Source organism: Oryctolagus cuniculus, chromosome 13, assembly GCF_051225735.1.
Source record: "Oryctolagus cuniculus isolate XC-2025 breed Fujian yellow rabbit chromosome 13, ASM5122573v1, whole genome shotgun sequence".
Lineage (NCBI taxonomy): Eukaryota > Metazoa > Chordata > Mammalia > Lagomorpha > Leporidae > Oryctolagus > Oryctolagus cuniculus.
Window position 1 is genome coordinate 48,250,442 of NC_142879.1, and position 15,108 is coordinate 48,265,549.

The following is a 15,108-nucleotide window of genomic DNA, read 5'->3' on the forward strand; positions in this document are numbered from 1 at the left end:
TGAGAGAAGCCAACTAGAAAATATGCACAGAATGACCAACGCTTCTTTCAACGCACTTCCAGGTCCCTTTCAACACTATAGATTATCTCAAAGTAGAGGAATGTCGGCTATGATACCTGGACCAATGCCAGCGCCTGTTATAAAGCAAATAAGACAATATGCTGAATCCTCGCTTGCAATCTGACAAACCGAGATATTCGAATTATAGACTAAAGATGAGAACCAAGAGTGCTAGTTAACAATTTAGAATATAGAGTAATTACAGATGATACACTAGAAGAAAGACTGAGACTATCAAATAGTATAACTTGGGGGGCTGTGTTAGCCTTATATATATAGAGACAGATATTTAGGTTGCCTTGAGCTTAAGTCTCAAAAAATCTGGTTTTTTTGTTGTTGTTTTTTTTGTTTGTTTGTTTGTTTTTGTTTTTTAAGCTACTGTTACTACAGAACAACTTCTTAGATTTCCTATTGTGGTCCACTAGTGTTTCATGAAATCAATTTAGGGGACCACACTGACATTGTTTGAAAAAAAAAAAAAAAAAGACCAACTTAGAACAGAAAATATCAGTCCATTTCACATGCAGTAAGAAGTGTTTTGTGACACTTTCATTTTAGTTGTGTGTGCTCATGTCCAAAATATATTTCATACTGTGGGTCTAATTTAAAAACAAAAACAAAAACAAAAAAAACTTTGAAGCCCATTGCAGTCAGCTATCTCTATATTCCACTCATTCGGCAGTGAAGGAAATGGGTATCTCTGAGATGGCCTCCTAATATAAACCATGATATAAATACATTACTACTCTTCTGAAAGGGGCACAGATAATTCTCAGAGGGAGGGATTGCCTCAACTAGAAGTTTAACTCTGAGCGCAAAATTTAAAATGCAGGTTAAAATGCAGAGGAAAGGAGGAGGAGGAGGTATACAAAACAAGATAAAGAAGCAGATATTTTTCTTCTACCCCTATCTTCTACAAGCTTATCCACTCACAAATTGGGTTTATTAAGAATGAAAAAACATAAAAAAGAATACTAACCTATTACTACAGCTTAATTTCAAACATTTAAGGAAAAAAAAAGACTACTAAGCACAGATATGAGTAATTACTGACATATCAAAAGGAACAGACATTTGTTTGAAGTCAAGTGGTATTTGTATTTCCTAGAGCATAAACACTCATGCTTAAAATTTTCCCTCAGGAAGCCCGGCCTTTTAATAACATTTCCACTCATGATCCTGCAATCTGTAAGTACTGAATCAGCTAGTGAATCTTTTCAATAGAAATTAATTCTGCTCTAAACATACATTTTAAAAACATTTCATTTGTTGAAAGGAATAAAACACTAACTTAATAAAATGTTTAATGAGACTTAATTATTTTTAAATTGTCACATGAAAATACAACATCTTAACTCAAAAGCAGAAATACTCACCTCTGTCTTCTTTCATCATCCTTTAAAACTTCATAAATGGCCACCAACTAAAATAAAAGCATTACTTAAAAATAAAAATATTCTCAAGATTAAGGAGTGAAGGCACTATAATGCACATGCAGAAAACTATTTGCCCAGACACAATAATCAGATTAAAATATTAATTATCAGTAACACTTTTGTCAGTACATCACAAGGTTAAAAGATGCTTGGTATCAAAAAAAATCTTATGAAAGATGCAAAAGTAATAGTCTATCTTTAAATGTGAATTTAAAAGTAGAAACCATAATATAGAAAAGATAATTATGACAACTATGGCCTTCCAAGAATTTAGAGATTCTAATATAAAATGTTGGCAGAAACATATTTCAATAAATTGAATTAAATATGTACACTATAGTTTTGAACTACTTCATTTTCAAATAGGAATATTCTACATATAAGTTAATATTTCTATAATGCACATATTTATTAATACACTTGACACAGAATGTGTAGAACACTATATTTCACTTACTTGTCTAAACTGAGTTTCTGCATTTTCATCTTTATTCTTGTCTGGATGTAAAGTTAGTGAAAGCTTACGATATGCTTTTCTGATGTCTGCAGATGAAGCATCCTGGAGGTAGTAGGGGGAGGGGAGAAATACAAAGCAACTTTGTCAGAAAAAGAAATTCCCAGAACCTTGTTAAGATCTGAGAAGACAGCCAACCAAGTGCAGGACCCCAGGCAATGTAATTTGAGCAATCAGTCTAACAACCAGCCTATGCAACTAGCCTGACCCACATGACTGAACAATTATTCAATCTAATTTGGCTCGCCTCTTAACTTTTCATTACCATACAGTCATTTACAGAAGACAGTATTTGGCAAAACTTTTCAAGCACTTGCCTTCCTAAAATTAACCAATAAATCTTTTTCAGTAATTAAGAGATCAAAAAGAAACAAATTAAAAATTAATACATCTGTGTACTTTCAAAGACAGTCTTTATTTATTTGAGAACCTTAAAGCCAATTTTTGAGTCCCAGGCTTGCCATATGTAGTTCCTTTATTGTTATTTACATTGAATTTATCACCCAGAAACAATCTATGGCATCTCAATTTCACATATCAAAAAGCACGTCGAGGGGCCCATACTGAGGCATAGTGGGTAAAGCAGCTGCCTGCACATATGGGTGCCAGTTAGAGATCTGGCTGCTCCACTTCCAATACAGCTCCCTGCCACTGCTTGGGAAAGCAGTAGAAGATGGCCCATGCGCTTGGACCCCTGCACCTGCATGGGAGTCCTGGAAGAATCTCCTGGCCTTGGATCAGCCCAGCTCCGGCCATTGCATCCATCTGGGGAGTGAACCAGTGGATAGAATACCTCTCTCTTTCTGACTCTGCCTTTCTGTGACTCTGCCTTTCAAATAAATAAATAATAAATCTTTTTTTTTAAAAAAAAGCATGCCAATTTGAAGGCACTTCAACTTGCATTTATGCAAAATCATTATAATTAAAATATGTATATTGTAGTCAACTCTTTTTAGTACTTGTGTGACATAATTTTATATATATTTTTAAAAATCTATTTAAAATGTTAAATACATGCACGTTAAATATATAAATATATATCAGTATAAAAATTACATTGTCTATAATCAGATAACATAATCCCATAGTCAGTATAAAATGCATGACAATAACATCACACTGTCAAGCTGTCATTTAAAACTTTACCTCTACTGAGTTTAAAAGACATTCCAAGGGCAGCTGTTTCAGGCAGTGATGAAGCCACTGCTTGGGACTGCTGCTTAGGACATCCACATCCCATATATCAGGGTGCTTGGGTTTGAGTTGAGACTATACTCTACATTCCAGCTTCTTGAAAATGAACACCCTGGAAGGTAGCAGTGACTGCTCAAGTAGCTGGGTCCCTACCATTCATTCAGTGAGAGATCTGAACTTAGATTCTGGCTCCTGGCTTTGACCTGGCCCAGCCCTGTTCAGTGAGGGTATTTGGGGAGGGAACCAGTGGATTGAAGATTTACCTTTTCTCTCTGCTTCCACTCTATCCATTATTCTACTTTTTAAATAAATATAAGTATTTATTTATTTGAAAGGCAGTGTTACATAGACATAGACACACACACACAAACACACACAGAATCTTCATTCACTGGTTAACTCCCCAACTCCGCAACAGCAAGGGCTACACAAGGCTGAAGCCAGTAGCCTGAAACTCTCTCCTGGTCATTTGGAAAATTCTTAAATATGTAGAAGTTAAGCAACAGATTCTTTTTTAATGAAAAAAAAATTATCTATTTTCATTTATTTTAAAGACACAGAGAGGCCGGCGCCGCGGCTCACTAGGCTAATCCTCCGCCTAGCGGCGCCGGCACACCGGGTTCTAGTCCTGGTCGGGGCGCCGGATTCTGTCCCGGTTGCCCCTCTTCCAGGCCAGCCCTCTGCTGTGGCCCGGAAGTGCAGTGGAGGATGGCCCAGGTGCTTGGGCCCTGCACCCCATGGGAGACCAGGAAAAGCACCTGGCTCCTGGCTCCTGCCATCGGATCAGCGCGGTGCGCCGGCCGCATCGCACTGGCCGCGGCGGCCATTGGAGGGTGAACCAACGGCAAAGGAAGACCTTTCTCTCTGTCTCTCTCTCACTGTCCACTCTGCCTGTCAAAAAAATAAAAAAAAAAAAAAAAAAAAATAAAGACACAGAGAAACCAGGAACTCATTCCGTGTCTCCCATGTGGGTGACAGGGATCCAGGTACTTTTGCTATCACCTGCTGCCTCTCAGGGTGTGCATTAGTAGGAAGCTGAAGTCAGAAACAAGTCAAAATTTGAACCTAGACACTCCAATATGGGATGCAGGCATCCCAAGCATTTCCAAGCAGTAGCTTGACTGCTGTGCCAAACATCTGCCCAAACAAGACTCTTAAACAACCAACAAGTCAAAGAAGAGATCAAAAAGAGAATTAGAAAATACTGTAAAAAGAAGCCATTTAATCTAGGGGTTATGATGCTCACATCCCACATCAGAGTATGTGGGTTTGATCCCTGCTCTATTGCTAACACAGATCCTGGGAACTTGAGCTAACAAGTAACTGGGTTGTTGCCTTCCACGTGGAGACCGGGATTCAATTCCCATCTCCTGGCTTTGGCTTGCTCTCTGCAAAATATTGTATGTGGCCAGCATTGTGGCATAGCAGGTAAAGCTGCCACCTGCAATGCCAGCTTCACATATGGCCCCCAGTTCTGGTCCTGGCTACCCAACTTCTGCTCTGGCTCCTTGCTATGCATCTGGGAAAGCAGCAGCAGATGGCCCAAGTGCTTGGGCCCCTGGCACCCGTATGGGAGACCCAGAAGAAGTTCCGGGTTCCTGGCTTTGGCCTGGCCCAGCCCTAGCTGTTGTGACCATTTGTGGAGTCAAACAGCGGATGGAAGCTCTCTCTCTCTCTCTCCTGTCATGTCTAACTCTTTCATATAGATAAATACATCTTTACAAAAGAAATAAAAATATTGTGAATAGGAATGAAAAACAGCATTATGCTGTCTACCTATACAGTTAACTGTAGGGGCCAGCAACGTGACTCAGTAGGTTAATCCTCCACCTGAGGCACTGGCATCCCATATGGGGGCTGGTTCTAGACCCAGCTGTCCCTTTTCTAATCCAGCTCTCTGCTCTGGCCTGGGAAAGCAAGACAAATGCTTGGGCCCCTGCACCCTCATGGGAGACCGGGAAGAAGTATCTGGCTCCTGGCTTTGGACTGGCACAGCTACAGCCATAGCGGCCATTTGGGGAATGAACCAATGGAAGGAAGACCTTTCTGTATCTCCCTCTGTAACTCTCTCAAATAAATAAATAAATAAAATCTTAAAAAAAAAAAGTTAACCGTATTTGCTAGAAGATCATACTAAGTGACAGGCCAGAAAACTGTTCCAGGAGTAAAGCTGAAAAGCTTTAGAGAAATTTTTCCCACTATGTTTAGAATGTTTGAGACTAACATAAAAAAAGGCTATAAAAAATCAGGAATTGATCTTCTGTTAAGTATCACTTTTGGTTCATAACTTCTGGAAGATTTTAATGTTTAACTCATTAATCTTTATATCTACTTTTCTAATTTATAAAGATTAACAATTTAGCAAGAAAATTATGATTTTTAAAACTGTTTTATTGGGGCTGGCACTGGGGCACAGCAGGTTAAGCCACCGTCTGCAGCCCTGGCATTACATATGGGCACCTGTTCACATCCTGGCTGCTCCACTTCCTATCCAGCTCCCTGCTAATGTGCCTGGGAAAGCACTGGAGGATGCCCCAAAGTGCTCTAGCCCCTAAACTCACATGGGAGACCTGGAGGAAGCTCCTAGCTCTGGGCTCTTGCCTGGCCCAGACATGCTTGTTGCTATCTGGGGAATGAACCAGTGGACTGAAGATCTCTCTCCTCTCTGTTTCTCCCTCTCTTGCTGTAACTCTGATTTTTCAAGTAATCTTTTAAAAATTGTTTTATTAATATAAAAAGAAATGATTTTTAAGTCAAAAAGAAATCACTAGAATTAGAAAATACTTTGATATGAATGGAATTATAACATGCCAAAACTTAGGATGCAGTGGTCAGAAGGAAATTTACAGCTATAAACACTTGTATTAAAAAAAAAAAGTTTCAAACTAACTTTCTACCTTAGGGAAACAGAAAAAAAAAACAAATTAAACTCAAAGCAAGTGGGAGAAAGGATACCATAAAAATAGAGAGCAGAAATAAATAAGATAAAATAGAAAAAGAGATAGCAAAACAGAAAGTTGGTTTACTGAAAATGTCAATAAGATCAACATATCTGTAGCTAGAGTGAGAAAAGTATGGTGGTGGGAATTCAAATTATAGTCACCATCACTTCACCATGTGGACACACTCTAATAGATACGCTGTTTGGTGATCTCATTGTTTGTGTGAACATCATGGAATGTACTTTCACAAACCTGAACGGCATAGCCTACTATACTACTGGACGATACGATACACACAATACAGCCTATTGCGCCTAGGGCCAAGATGAACAAACACCATGAGATTAAATTGAAATCCAGAGAAAATCATGCAATCATGAGATGCATGTGGCTGTTGCAAGTGTAACACAGTACTGTTTTATTAGAAAAAAAAAAGTAGGAGTATACTCTAAAATAACTATGAAAAGTGTTGTATAGTCAATTCAGAAGGCAGTAACGGTCACTTATTATCATTATCCATTATTAAGTACTGTAGATAATTGTATATTATACACATTTATATAACAGAGTGCAGTAAGTTTGTTTACACCAGCATCACCACAAACACATGAGTAATGCATTGTGCTATGATAGTAGAATGGATATAACATCAATAATGTGAATTTTTCATCTACATTATAATTTTATGGGTCCACTTGAAGTTATGTGGTCCACTTTTGACTGAAACATTGTTATGTTTGTGGTGCACAAATATACTAAAATCAGAAAAAATAAAATGACGTATTAGTACCATCCTGATAAAAAAAAAAATTAAGAGAATGTTATGAACAGAACCTGGTAAGCCTGTTTGTTGCAGAACATAGGAGGATGCTTCAGAAAGTTTGTGGAAAAGTGGATTTAAAAGGTAAGTTTATTTTGGTATAAAATATTTTTAAATCCATGCATTATTTTTTTATAACATGTATTTTCCATAAAGTTTTTGAAGATCCTACATATTCAAAGAAAATTAACTCCTGTTACAGATTATATTATAATCAACCCCTTGTCACTTACTATAATGATCAGGATGGAAGTAGGTTTGAACATAACTAAGTCATTTACTAGCAATGTGATTTTGGACAAATTACTTTCTCAAAGTCTTAATTTTTCTTCTGTAAAATGGAGATTCTAATGTAAGAAGATCTAAAAGACTGCTGTAATACTTAAATGAGATATATACATGATAAGCTTATTAGAGTGTTTGGCATATAGTTAGTACTTAGTAAACTAAAGTTACTATTACAATGTTAAGCTAGAGAATCACCACTTCTTCATTATAATATTCGACAAATCTGATTTGTAATTTATTTCAATTCATGCTTTAGATTATAAGGCTAGAAACTGAGAAGAATGAAACAGATTCAGAAACACATATATTTACTAAGTGCCTACTATACAAACATTGGGGATGTAATGGTGAACATGATAAACAGTTTTTTCTAAGTTTTTTTTTTTTTTTTTTTTTTTTGACAGGCAGAGTTAGACAGTGAGTGAGAGAGAGACAGAGAGAAAGGTCTTCCTTTTCCGTTGATTCGTCCCCAAATGGCCGCTACAGCTGGCACACTGCGCCGATCCAAAGCCAGGAGCCAGGTGCTTCCCCCTGGTCTCCCATGCGGGTGCAGGGCCCAAGCACTTGGGCCATCCTCCACTGCCTTCCTGGGCCACAGCAGAGAGCTGGACAGGAAGAAGAGCAACTGGGACAGAATCCAGCACCCCAACCGGGACTAGAACCCAGGTGCTGGCGCCACAGGCGGAGGATTAGCCAAGTGAGCCACGACGCTGGCCTCTAAGTTTTTTTTTTTTTAAGATTTATTTATTTTAAAGGTAGAGTTAGCAAGAAGCAGAGGGAGAGAGAGAAAGAGAGCAAAAGAGAGGGAGAGGGAGGGAGGGAGGGAGGGAGGGAGGAAGGAAGGGAGAAAGAGATTGATTGGTTGAGAATCTTCCATCTGCTAGTTCATTCCCCAAATGGCCACAATGGTGAGGGCTGGGCTAGTCCAAAGCCAGGAGGCAGGAGTTTCTTCCAAGTCTCCCACATGGGTACAGCGTCAAAGGAATTTGGCCAACTTCCACTGCTTTCCCAGGCGCATTAGCAGGGAATTGGACTGGAAGTGAAGCCACCAGGACTAAAAGGGCACCCATATGGGATGCCAGCCCCGCAGGTGCTGGCTTAACCCACTGAGCCAGAGCACCAGCCCTGATAAATACAGTTCTTAACCTCACAAAGTTTTGGTATGAAAGTCCTGCCTTAGGTAACTCAAGGGAGCTTTCTCATTTCATTTTATATCAGGGGTTGGCAAATTTTTTCTGTAAAGGGCCAGATAGTAAATATTTTTTACAAAGATTTCTTTATTTATTTGAAGAGTTACAGAGAGATCTTCCATCTGCTGGTTTACTCCCAATTGGCCACAATGGCTGCAGCTGGGCTGATCTAAAGCCAGGAGCTTCTTCTAGGTCTCCCATGTGGACACAGGAGGCCAAGCACTTGGGTCATCTTCCACTGCTTTCTCAGGTGCTTTAGCAGAGCTGGATAGAAAGTGGAGTAGCCAGGACTTGAACTAGCATCCACAAGGGATGCTGGCGCTGCAGGCAGTGGTTTTACCCACTGTGCCACAAGGTCAGCCCCTTGAAAGTAAATATTTTGAGCTTTGTGGGCCAAATAATCCCTGTTGCAATTATTAAATTATGCTGTTTTAGTGAGAAATCAGCCACAGACATTATATAAACAATATATATTTCCCATAGAAAAAAAGAGAAAAAGCCAATTACTGGGGACTGAGTTAGTAAGAATATAAGATTAACCACTCACAACACAAAATCATCATTTCTATAATCTGGTAATGACTTCAATTATTTTAGACTATTTTACAACTAATTTATCTTAAAATGGAAGTCTCTATAACAAACCAATAGCCCAGGAAAAAAGAGGAGGAGGTATAGTTCCAAAGAGATTTAAGAGACAGAACAACCAGATGTAATGGAACCCGTTTGGTTCCTGATTCACACAAAACCAGAGTAAAAAGACACTTTTGAGACTGCTGCGAGTAACTGAATAAGGAATACATAGTAGATGCTATTAAGTAATTAATATAAACTATATTGGGTGACATGGTTATTTAAGAAAATGTCTATTTAAACCCGAGCTTAGTGAAGTACTGAAGAGTAAAATGTCAAATATTCATTGTAAAATACTGCAGAAATAAGGATAATGCTGCAAAATGTTGGTAATTGTTAAAGTTGAGTGATAGGTATATGGGAATTCATTAAACTACTCTACTTTGTGTATGTTTCAAATTTTTGATAATAAAAAAAGCCAAAAAAGAATTAACAGTGAGCAATCAATCAGGCAAAATAGTCAAATACAAACGTACTGTGATTGGTAAATTATAAGATGTGTGTTTAGTATCTTTGAAACAAAAGACATATGCCATTATAGGCAACCTAATAATGCCCTGGAACTTTAAAAATTTTTACTTTGAGGGATTGGGGGGGGGGGGAGGCAGTAGGAAGAGAGAGAAGGAGAGAGAAGGGAGAGAAAAGAGGAAGAGAGAGAGGGAAAACACCTATACACTTGTTCACTCCCCACATGCTCACAATGGCTGAATCTGGAGCCAGAAGCTCATTTCAGGTCTAGTATATGGGTGGCAGGAATGCAATAACTTGAGCCATCACCCCTGCCTTCCCAGGTCTGTCTTGATCGGAACTGTAGTCAGGAGCCAGAACTAGAAATTAAATCCCAATTTAACATGGGTGTCTTAACCACTAGGCTAAACGCCCGCTCCATTGAATTTCCAAAACAGAAAAAAAAGGAGAAAGGATGTAAATAAGGGTAAGTGGTGCAGCAGACACTATGATTTGATTTTAATCCGGCAGTAGAGAAATAAAGACTTTATTACCATCTTTAAGGCTAAGAAGGTATAAGCTAGCAATTTTATCCCTAGGTGTATACCCAACACACATACATACACATGCTCATTTGAAGACATAAAGAAGAATGTTCATAGGATTGGTCATAACAGCCCCAAATTATAAACAACCTAAGATCTATCAACAATAGGATGGGTAAATGAACTGAAGAACATACGAAGTAATAAATGGAGAGCAACCATGCTGAGTTAACACTTGCTCTATGCAATAGCATAGATGAATTTCATGAAGATAACTCTTGGGGAAAAAAAAAAAAAGCCGGCAAGCAACTGGAGTATGTAGTACATAATTCTGTATATCTAAAAAAAGTTTGTCAATGGTAAAACAATCTACAGGATCAGAAGGCAGGATAATGGTTACCATTGGTAGGGTTGGAGACATAGTGTGAGTAGGCACCAGGGGATCTTCTGGCATACTCAGTAGCATTCTATTTCTTGATCCTGGTGATTACACAGATGGATTCACTTGTGAAAACTGATCTGCCTGTAATGTATGGTTTTTGCATTTTCTGATTGTATAAATTTGTGTGTTTGAATAGAAAATTTATTTCAGAAAACCATGTGCCTCTTAAACTATTTTGGTAGCTTTCAGTCTCCAAATCAGCTTCTTACAAAAATGGAAACAATCCAATAGAAAATAAAATATATCTTCTCAATATTTAAGCAACCTCTCTTCTGAAGATAGCTACAAAAAAGTTATATGCTAATTAAACAAAATGTTCCTGACAACCAGTTTCACTCCATAGGCGTATGTGGTCTTCCTCCTTTTTCTTGATCTGCGTAAAACAAAAAAAGAGGGAAGGTTCATTCCTACCCTTCCCAAAATAAAACTATGTGACATGAAAAAGGCTTGCTTTGCTTTATTCTTCTCTTTGCTCTGTGCTTCAAGAACTACAGAGAAGATCTGTAATAATTTGTCTTCCTTGTTTCAGGGTAAGTATAATTTATACAATTTAAGAAGCAAATCAGCAAGTAATAATAGCTTTAAAAATACCAGAGTATTACACATCAATATTGCATATTTTTAAAAGATTTATTTATTTGAAAGGCAGAGTTACAGAAAGGCAGAGGCAGAAGGGGAGAGAGAGAGAGAGAGAAATAGAGAGAGGTAGGTCGGTCGGTCTTCCATCTTTGGATTCACTTCCCAGTTGGCCACAACAGCTGGAGCTGTGCTGATCTGAAGCCAGGAGCTTCTTCCAGGTCTTCCATGCGGGTTCAGGGCCCAAGGACCTGGGCCATCTTCTACTACTTTCCCAGGCCATAGCAGAGAGCTGGATCGGAAGTGGAATAGCTGGGATTCAACTGGCACCCATATGGGATGCCGGCACTGCAAGCAGCAGTTTTACCCACACACCACAGCACTGGCCCCTTGCATATCTTTTTTACGTATCTGGCAACTCCAGAAGCCAAGAATTTTTAAGACTTTTGTTTTCTCACAGGGGTTTTGCTTTACATGAGTTGCTTATCAATAATTTCTTGAGTGTTTGATAGTTCTTACCCCTGAAAAAATATTTAAGTATTTTCCTTCAGCATATTTTTATAATTGACTTGTTGACTAAAATTTTGGTCAAATTATTTGTAACAATTGGCAAGCCCTGCTTTGTAGAGATGCAAAGAAACAATGCAAATACAGGTAACCAAATTCTAAATTCTATTTCATCTGTGTTTCAAAAATGAGTGCATGGTGATGAACAGAACCAATTATGGCTATAGCTGAGGTAGCCCAATTATTGTGAAAAGCAAGCAGCCAGAGTCTCAGTGTTATGTGGACAACAGGAGCTTAACCAGGGTACGTAATGCTTTCTAAAGCTATCTACATGCTAGAGATTGAGGATTTTAGTAATGTTGGTTCCTAAGAGAAGACAATAAGGTAACAAAAGAGGCTTTTCATAATGAACAATGTAGGAGTCAAAAGTTCAAGCTTGGGAAGATGATTTAATGCAATAGTCACCAAATATTTTGGAGTATTGATTAACATAATATGTACATTTACTTATAAATAATGTATTAGTATAATAGTACAGATATAAAATTTGGAATGTCAATGCTTCCAGGAAAATTCAAAAGAGGCTTTAAAAATAGTAGTCAGATTATTACCCCATCTATATGATTATAAATTAGCAAAGTTAACAAAACAGTGTAATTTTTACTTATATCTCATCTAAAGAATAAGCAATCATCTTATTTCACTATTCCAATGTAAAAATAAAATAAACCAAGTATGAAATTCAGTTAAAACTATTTTTATGAAACAATATATATTTTTGCCTTTGTAAATTACCACAGGATAAACTTATGTATGACATGGAAATTTAATTATGAATATTTGCAACACAGAGCTTATTTAAGCATAAACTTAAGCAAATTTGAGTAAAATTAACCTTGTTCTAAACATACTTCATCAGGCCAAATAACACAAATATGCAAACAGATTAAATGTATATGCTATGTATATATTCCATAAAGCTGTATTTCTCCTTAACTCTCCCAATTACCAAGGTAACCCCAAAAGTTTAGAAGACTGGTTTACCTAGTTTGGTGTTATAAAGTAATCACTTAAATGAGCATGAGTAATTCAAAATAGAATAAAAAATAGCCTTTTAAGTCTGGAAATTATTTAAAATCATTTATCAAATCAGTTAAAAGCAGAGAATGAAAAGCTATTCTCAAACACATCTGGAAATGATTTCAACAATTTATTCCTAATTCTAATACACATGTAACATTAAGAAAAAAATTGAACCTTCATTTTTTTTAAAGATTTATTTTATTTATTTGAAAGGCACAGTTCCAGAGAGAGAGATGGAGAGAAAGAGAGAGATCTTCCATCTGCTGGTTCACTCCCCAGACTGCAGCAACAGGCAGGGCTGGGCAGGCCAGGCCAGGCCGAAGCCAGGAGCTTTATCCAGATCTCCCATGCAGGTGCGCAGTTCCAAGGACTTGGGCTATCCTTCACTGCTTTTTCAGGCACATCATCAGGAAGCTGGATCAGAAGTGGAACAGCCAGGACTCAAACCATGGGCCAAACAGAATGCCAGTATTGCAGGTGGCAGCTCAACCCCTTAGGCCACAAAGCCAGCCTCAAATCTTCATTATTAAACTGGTCAGATTACCTTCCTGGAAACTAACTTTTCTGTTTTTTAGTTTTGTACTGGACAGAAAATATTTAATCCAAAATAGAATTTAAAATAATATAAATATAAAATCAAATATAAATAATAAAATTAAAAATAAAAGAGCAAAAGTTTTGAAAATTACTGCCCTCAATGAAAATGATGAGGTCTGGGAGAAAGTGGACAGCAGTGTTGTGGAAGAGGGGTTAAGTCACTGCTTACAATGCCAACATCCCACATGGGTGCCAGTTTAAGTCCTGGTTGTTCCACTTCTCACCCAGCTGCCGGTGGCCGAGGAGGAGCAGCAGAGGATGACCCAGGTGCTTGGGCGTCTGCTGTGTGCATAGGAGACCAGGAGGAGGCTCCTATTTTTGGCCTGGCCCAACCTGGCCCACTGCAGCCATCTGGGGAGTGGGCCAGCGGATGGAAACATACACACTCTCTCTAGTTCTTTCAAATAACTTAATAAATCTTTAAAAAATATATAAATTAAAAACACAGTGTTTATGCTACATTATAAGAAAATAGTAATTCAGTTTATTAGTTTCTTTATATACAAATGATACATGCCCATTAAATATATAATACACTACTCCTTTTCCTAATTATATATTTTCAGAATTGAGAAAATATCCTCAACATTACAGGTATATGAAAGTTTAAAAATGCACGTATTTAAATCACAAGAATTGATTATATTTTTCATACAAAGGTACTTTCTCAATAAAGCATCAAAAGAAAATGGAAAGACTAAAAAGACACAAGAAAATTTATTATTGATTTGTATTTACAAAAAAAAAAATCTAAGATGACTTCTTAAATCATAAATTTAAAAATCCAATTTTACCATCTTGCTACTCAGCATTAAGTATCAGGTCTGGGATGAAAGTTTAAATCATAAGATTAGGTTAAGAAATCTGAATCAGTGTATTTAATTCATATACATGCATTTAGAAAACGCATAGTAGTTGTTTTTTTTTTTTAAGAGAAGGCTTTTTTTTTTTTTTTTTAATTGACAGAATTAGACAGAGAGAGAGAGACAGGGAGAAAGGTCTTCTTGCTGTTGGTTCACCCCCACCAAATGGCCACTACGGCTGGAGCTACTCCGATCCAAAGCCAGGAGCATCCTCCTGGTCTCCCACGCGGGTGCAGGTGCCCAAGCACTTGGGCCATCCTCCACTGCCTTCCCGGGCCACAGTAGAGAGCTGGACTAGAAGAGGAGCAGCTGGGACTAGAACCCAGTGCCCATATGGGATGCTGGCACTGCAGGTGGAGGATTAGCCAAGTAAGCCACGGTGTCGGCGCCAAATGCACAGTAGTTTAATACATACCATTGTATTTTGAAATTTTCAGTTCACAGATTACAAATTTCAAGAATTTATTTACTTAAATACAACTACATTTATGCTATACTTCAACTGGTATGTTAACAAGTAGACTAAGTCAAAAGAAGTTTATTTAAAGTATTATAAAATATTAAAAAATATATTATCTAGCTAACATTTATAGGTGAACAGAAAAGGTACAAATTTTCTACATAATCCCCAATGCTTATATTACTTAGTTCTTATCGGCAACTAATTATTTCGTTATCTTCAAAGTGTTTCTTTTTTTTTTTTTTTTTTTTTGACAGGCAGAGTGGACAGTGAGAGAGAGAGAGACAGAGAGAGAAAGGTCTTCCTTTGCCGTTGGTTCACCCTCCAATGGCCGCCGCTGCAGCCGGCGCACCGCGCTGATCCTGGCAGGAGCCAGGAGCCAGGTGCTTTTCCTGGTCTCCCATGGGGTGCAGGGCCCAAGCACCTGGGCCATCCTCCACTGCACTCCCTGGCCATAGCAGAGAGCTGGCCTGGAAGAGGGGCAACCGGGACAGAATCCGGCGCCCCGACC

At 38.1% G+C, this 15,108-nt stretch overlaps 1 protein-coding gene across 3 annotated transcripts in view; it reads right to left on the reverse strand.

The window, feature by feature from the left end:
• Nucleotides 1–15,108, reverse strand: part of DNAJC1 (DnaJ heat shock protein family (Hsp40) member C1) — a 197,398-nt gene that overhangs the window by 133,163 nt on the left and 49,127 nt on the right. For 2 of the 3 annotated variants that reach the window (XM_089311558.1, XM_089311557.1), the window contains exon 2: nucleotides 1,954–2,055. In XM_089311558.1, coding sequence (XP_089167684.1) covers nucleotides 1,954–2,055 — 102 coding nt within the window. Of the gene's footprint in view, nucleotides 1–1,436; nucleotides 1,484–1,953; nucleotides 2,056–15,108 lie in introns of all 3 variants that reach the window. The other variant, XM_002717400.6, reaches the window with a different exon arrangement.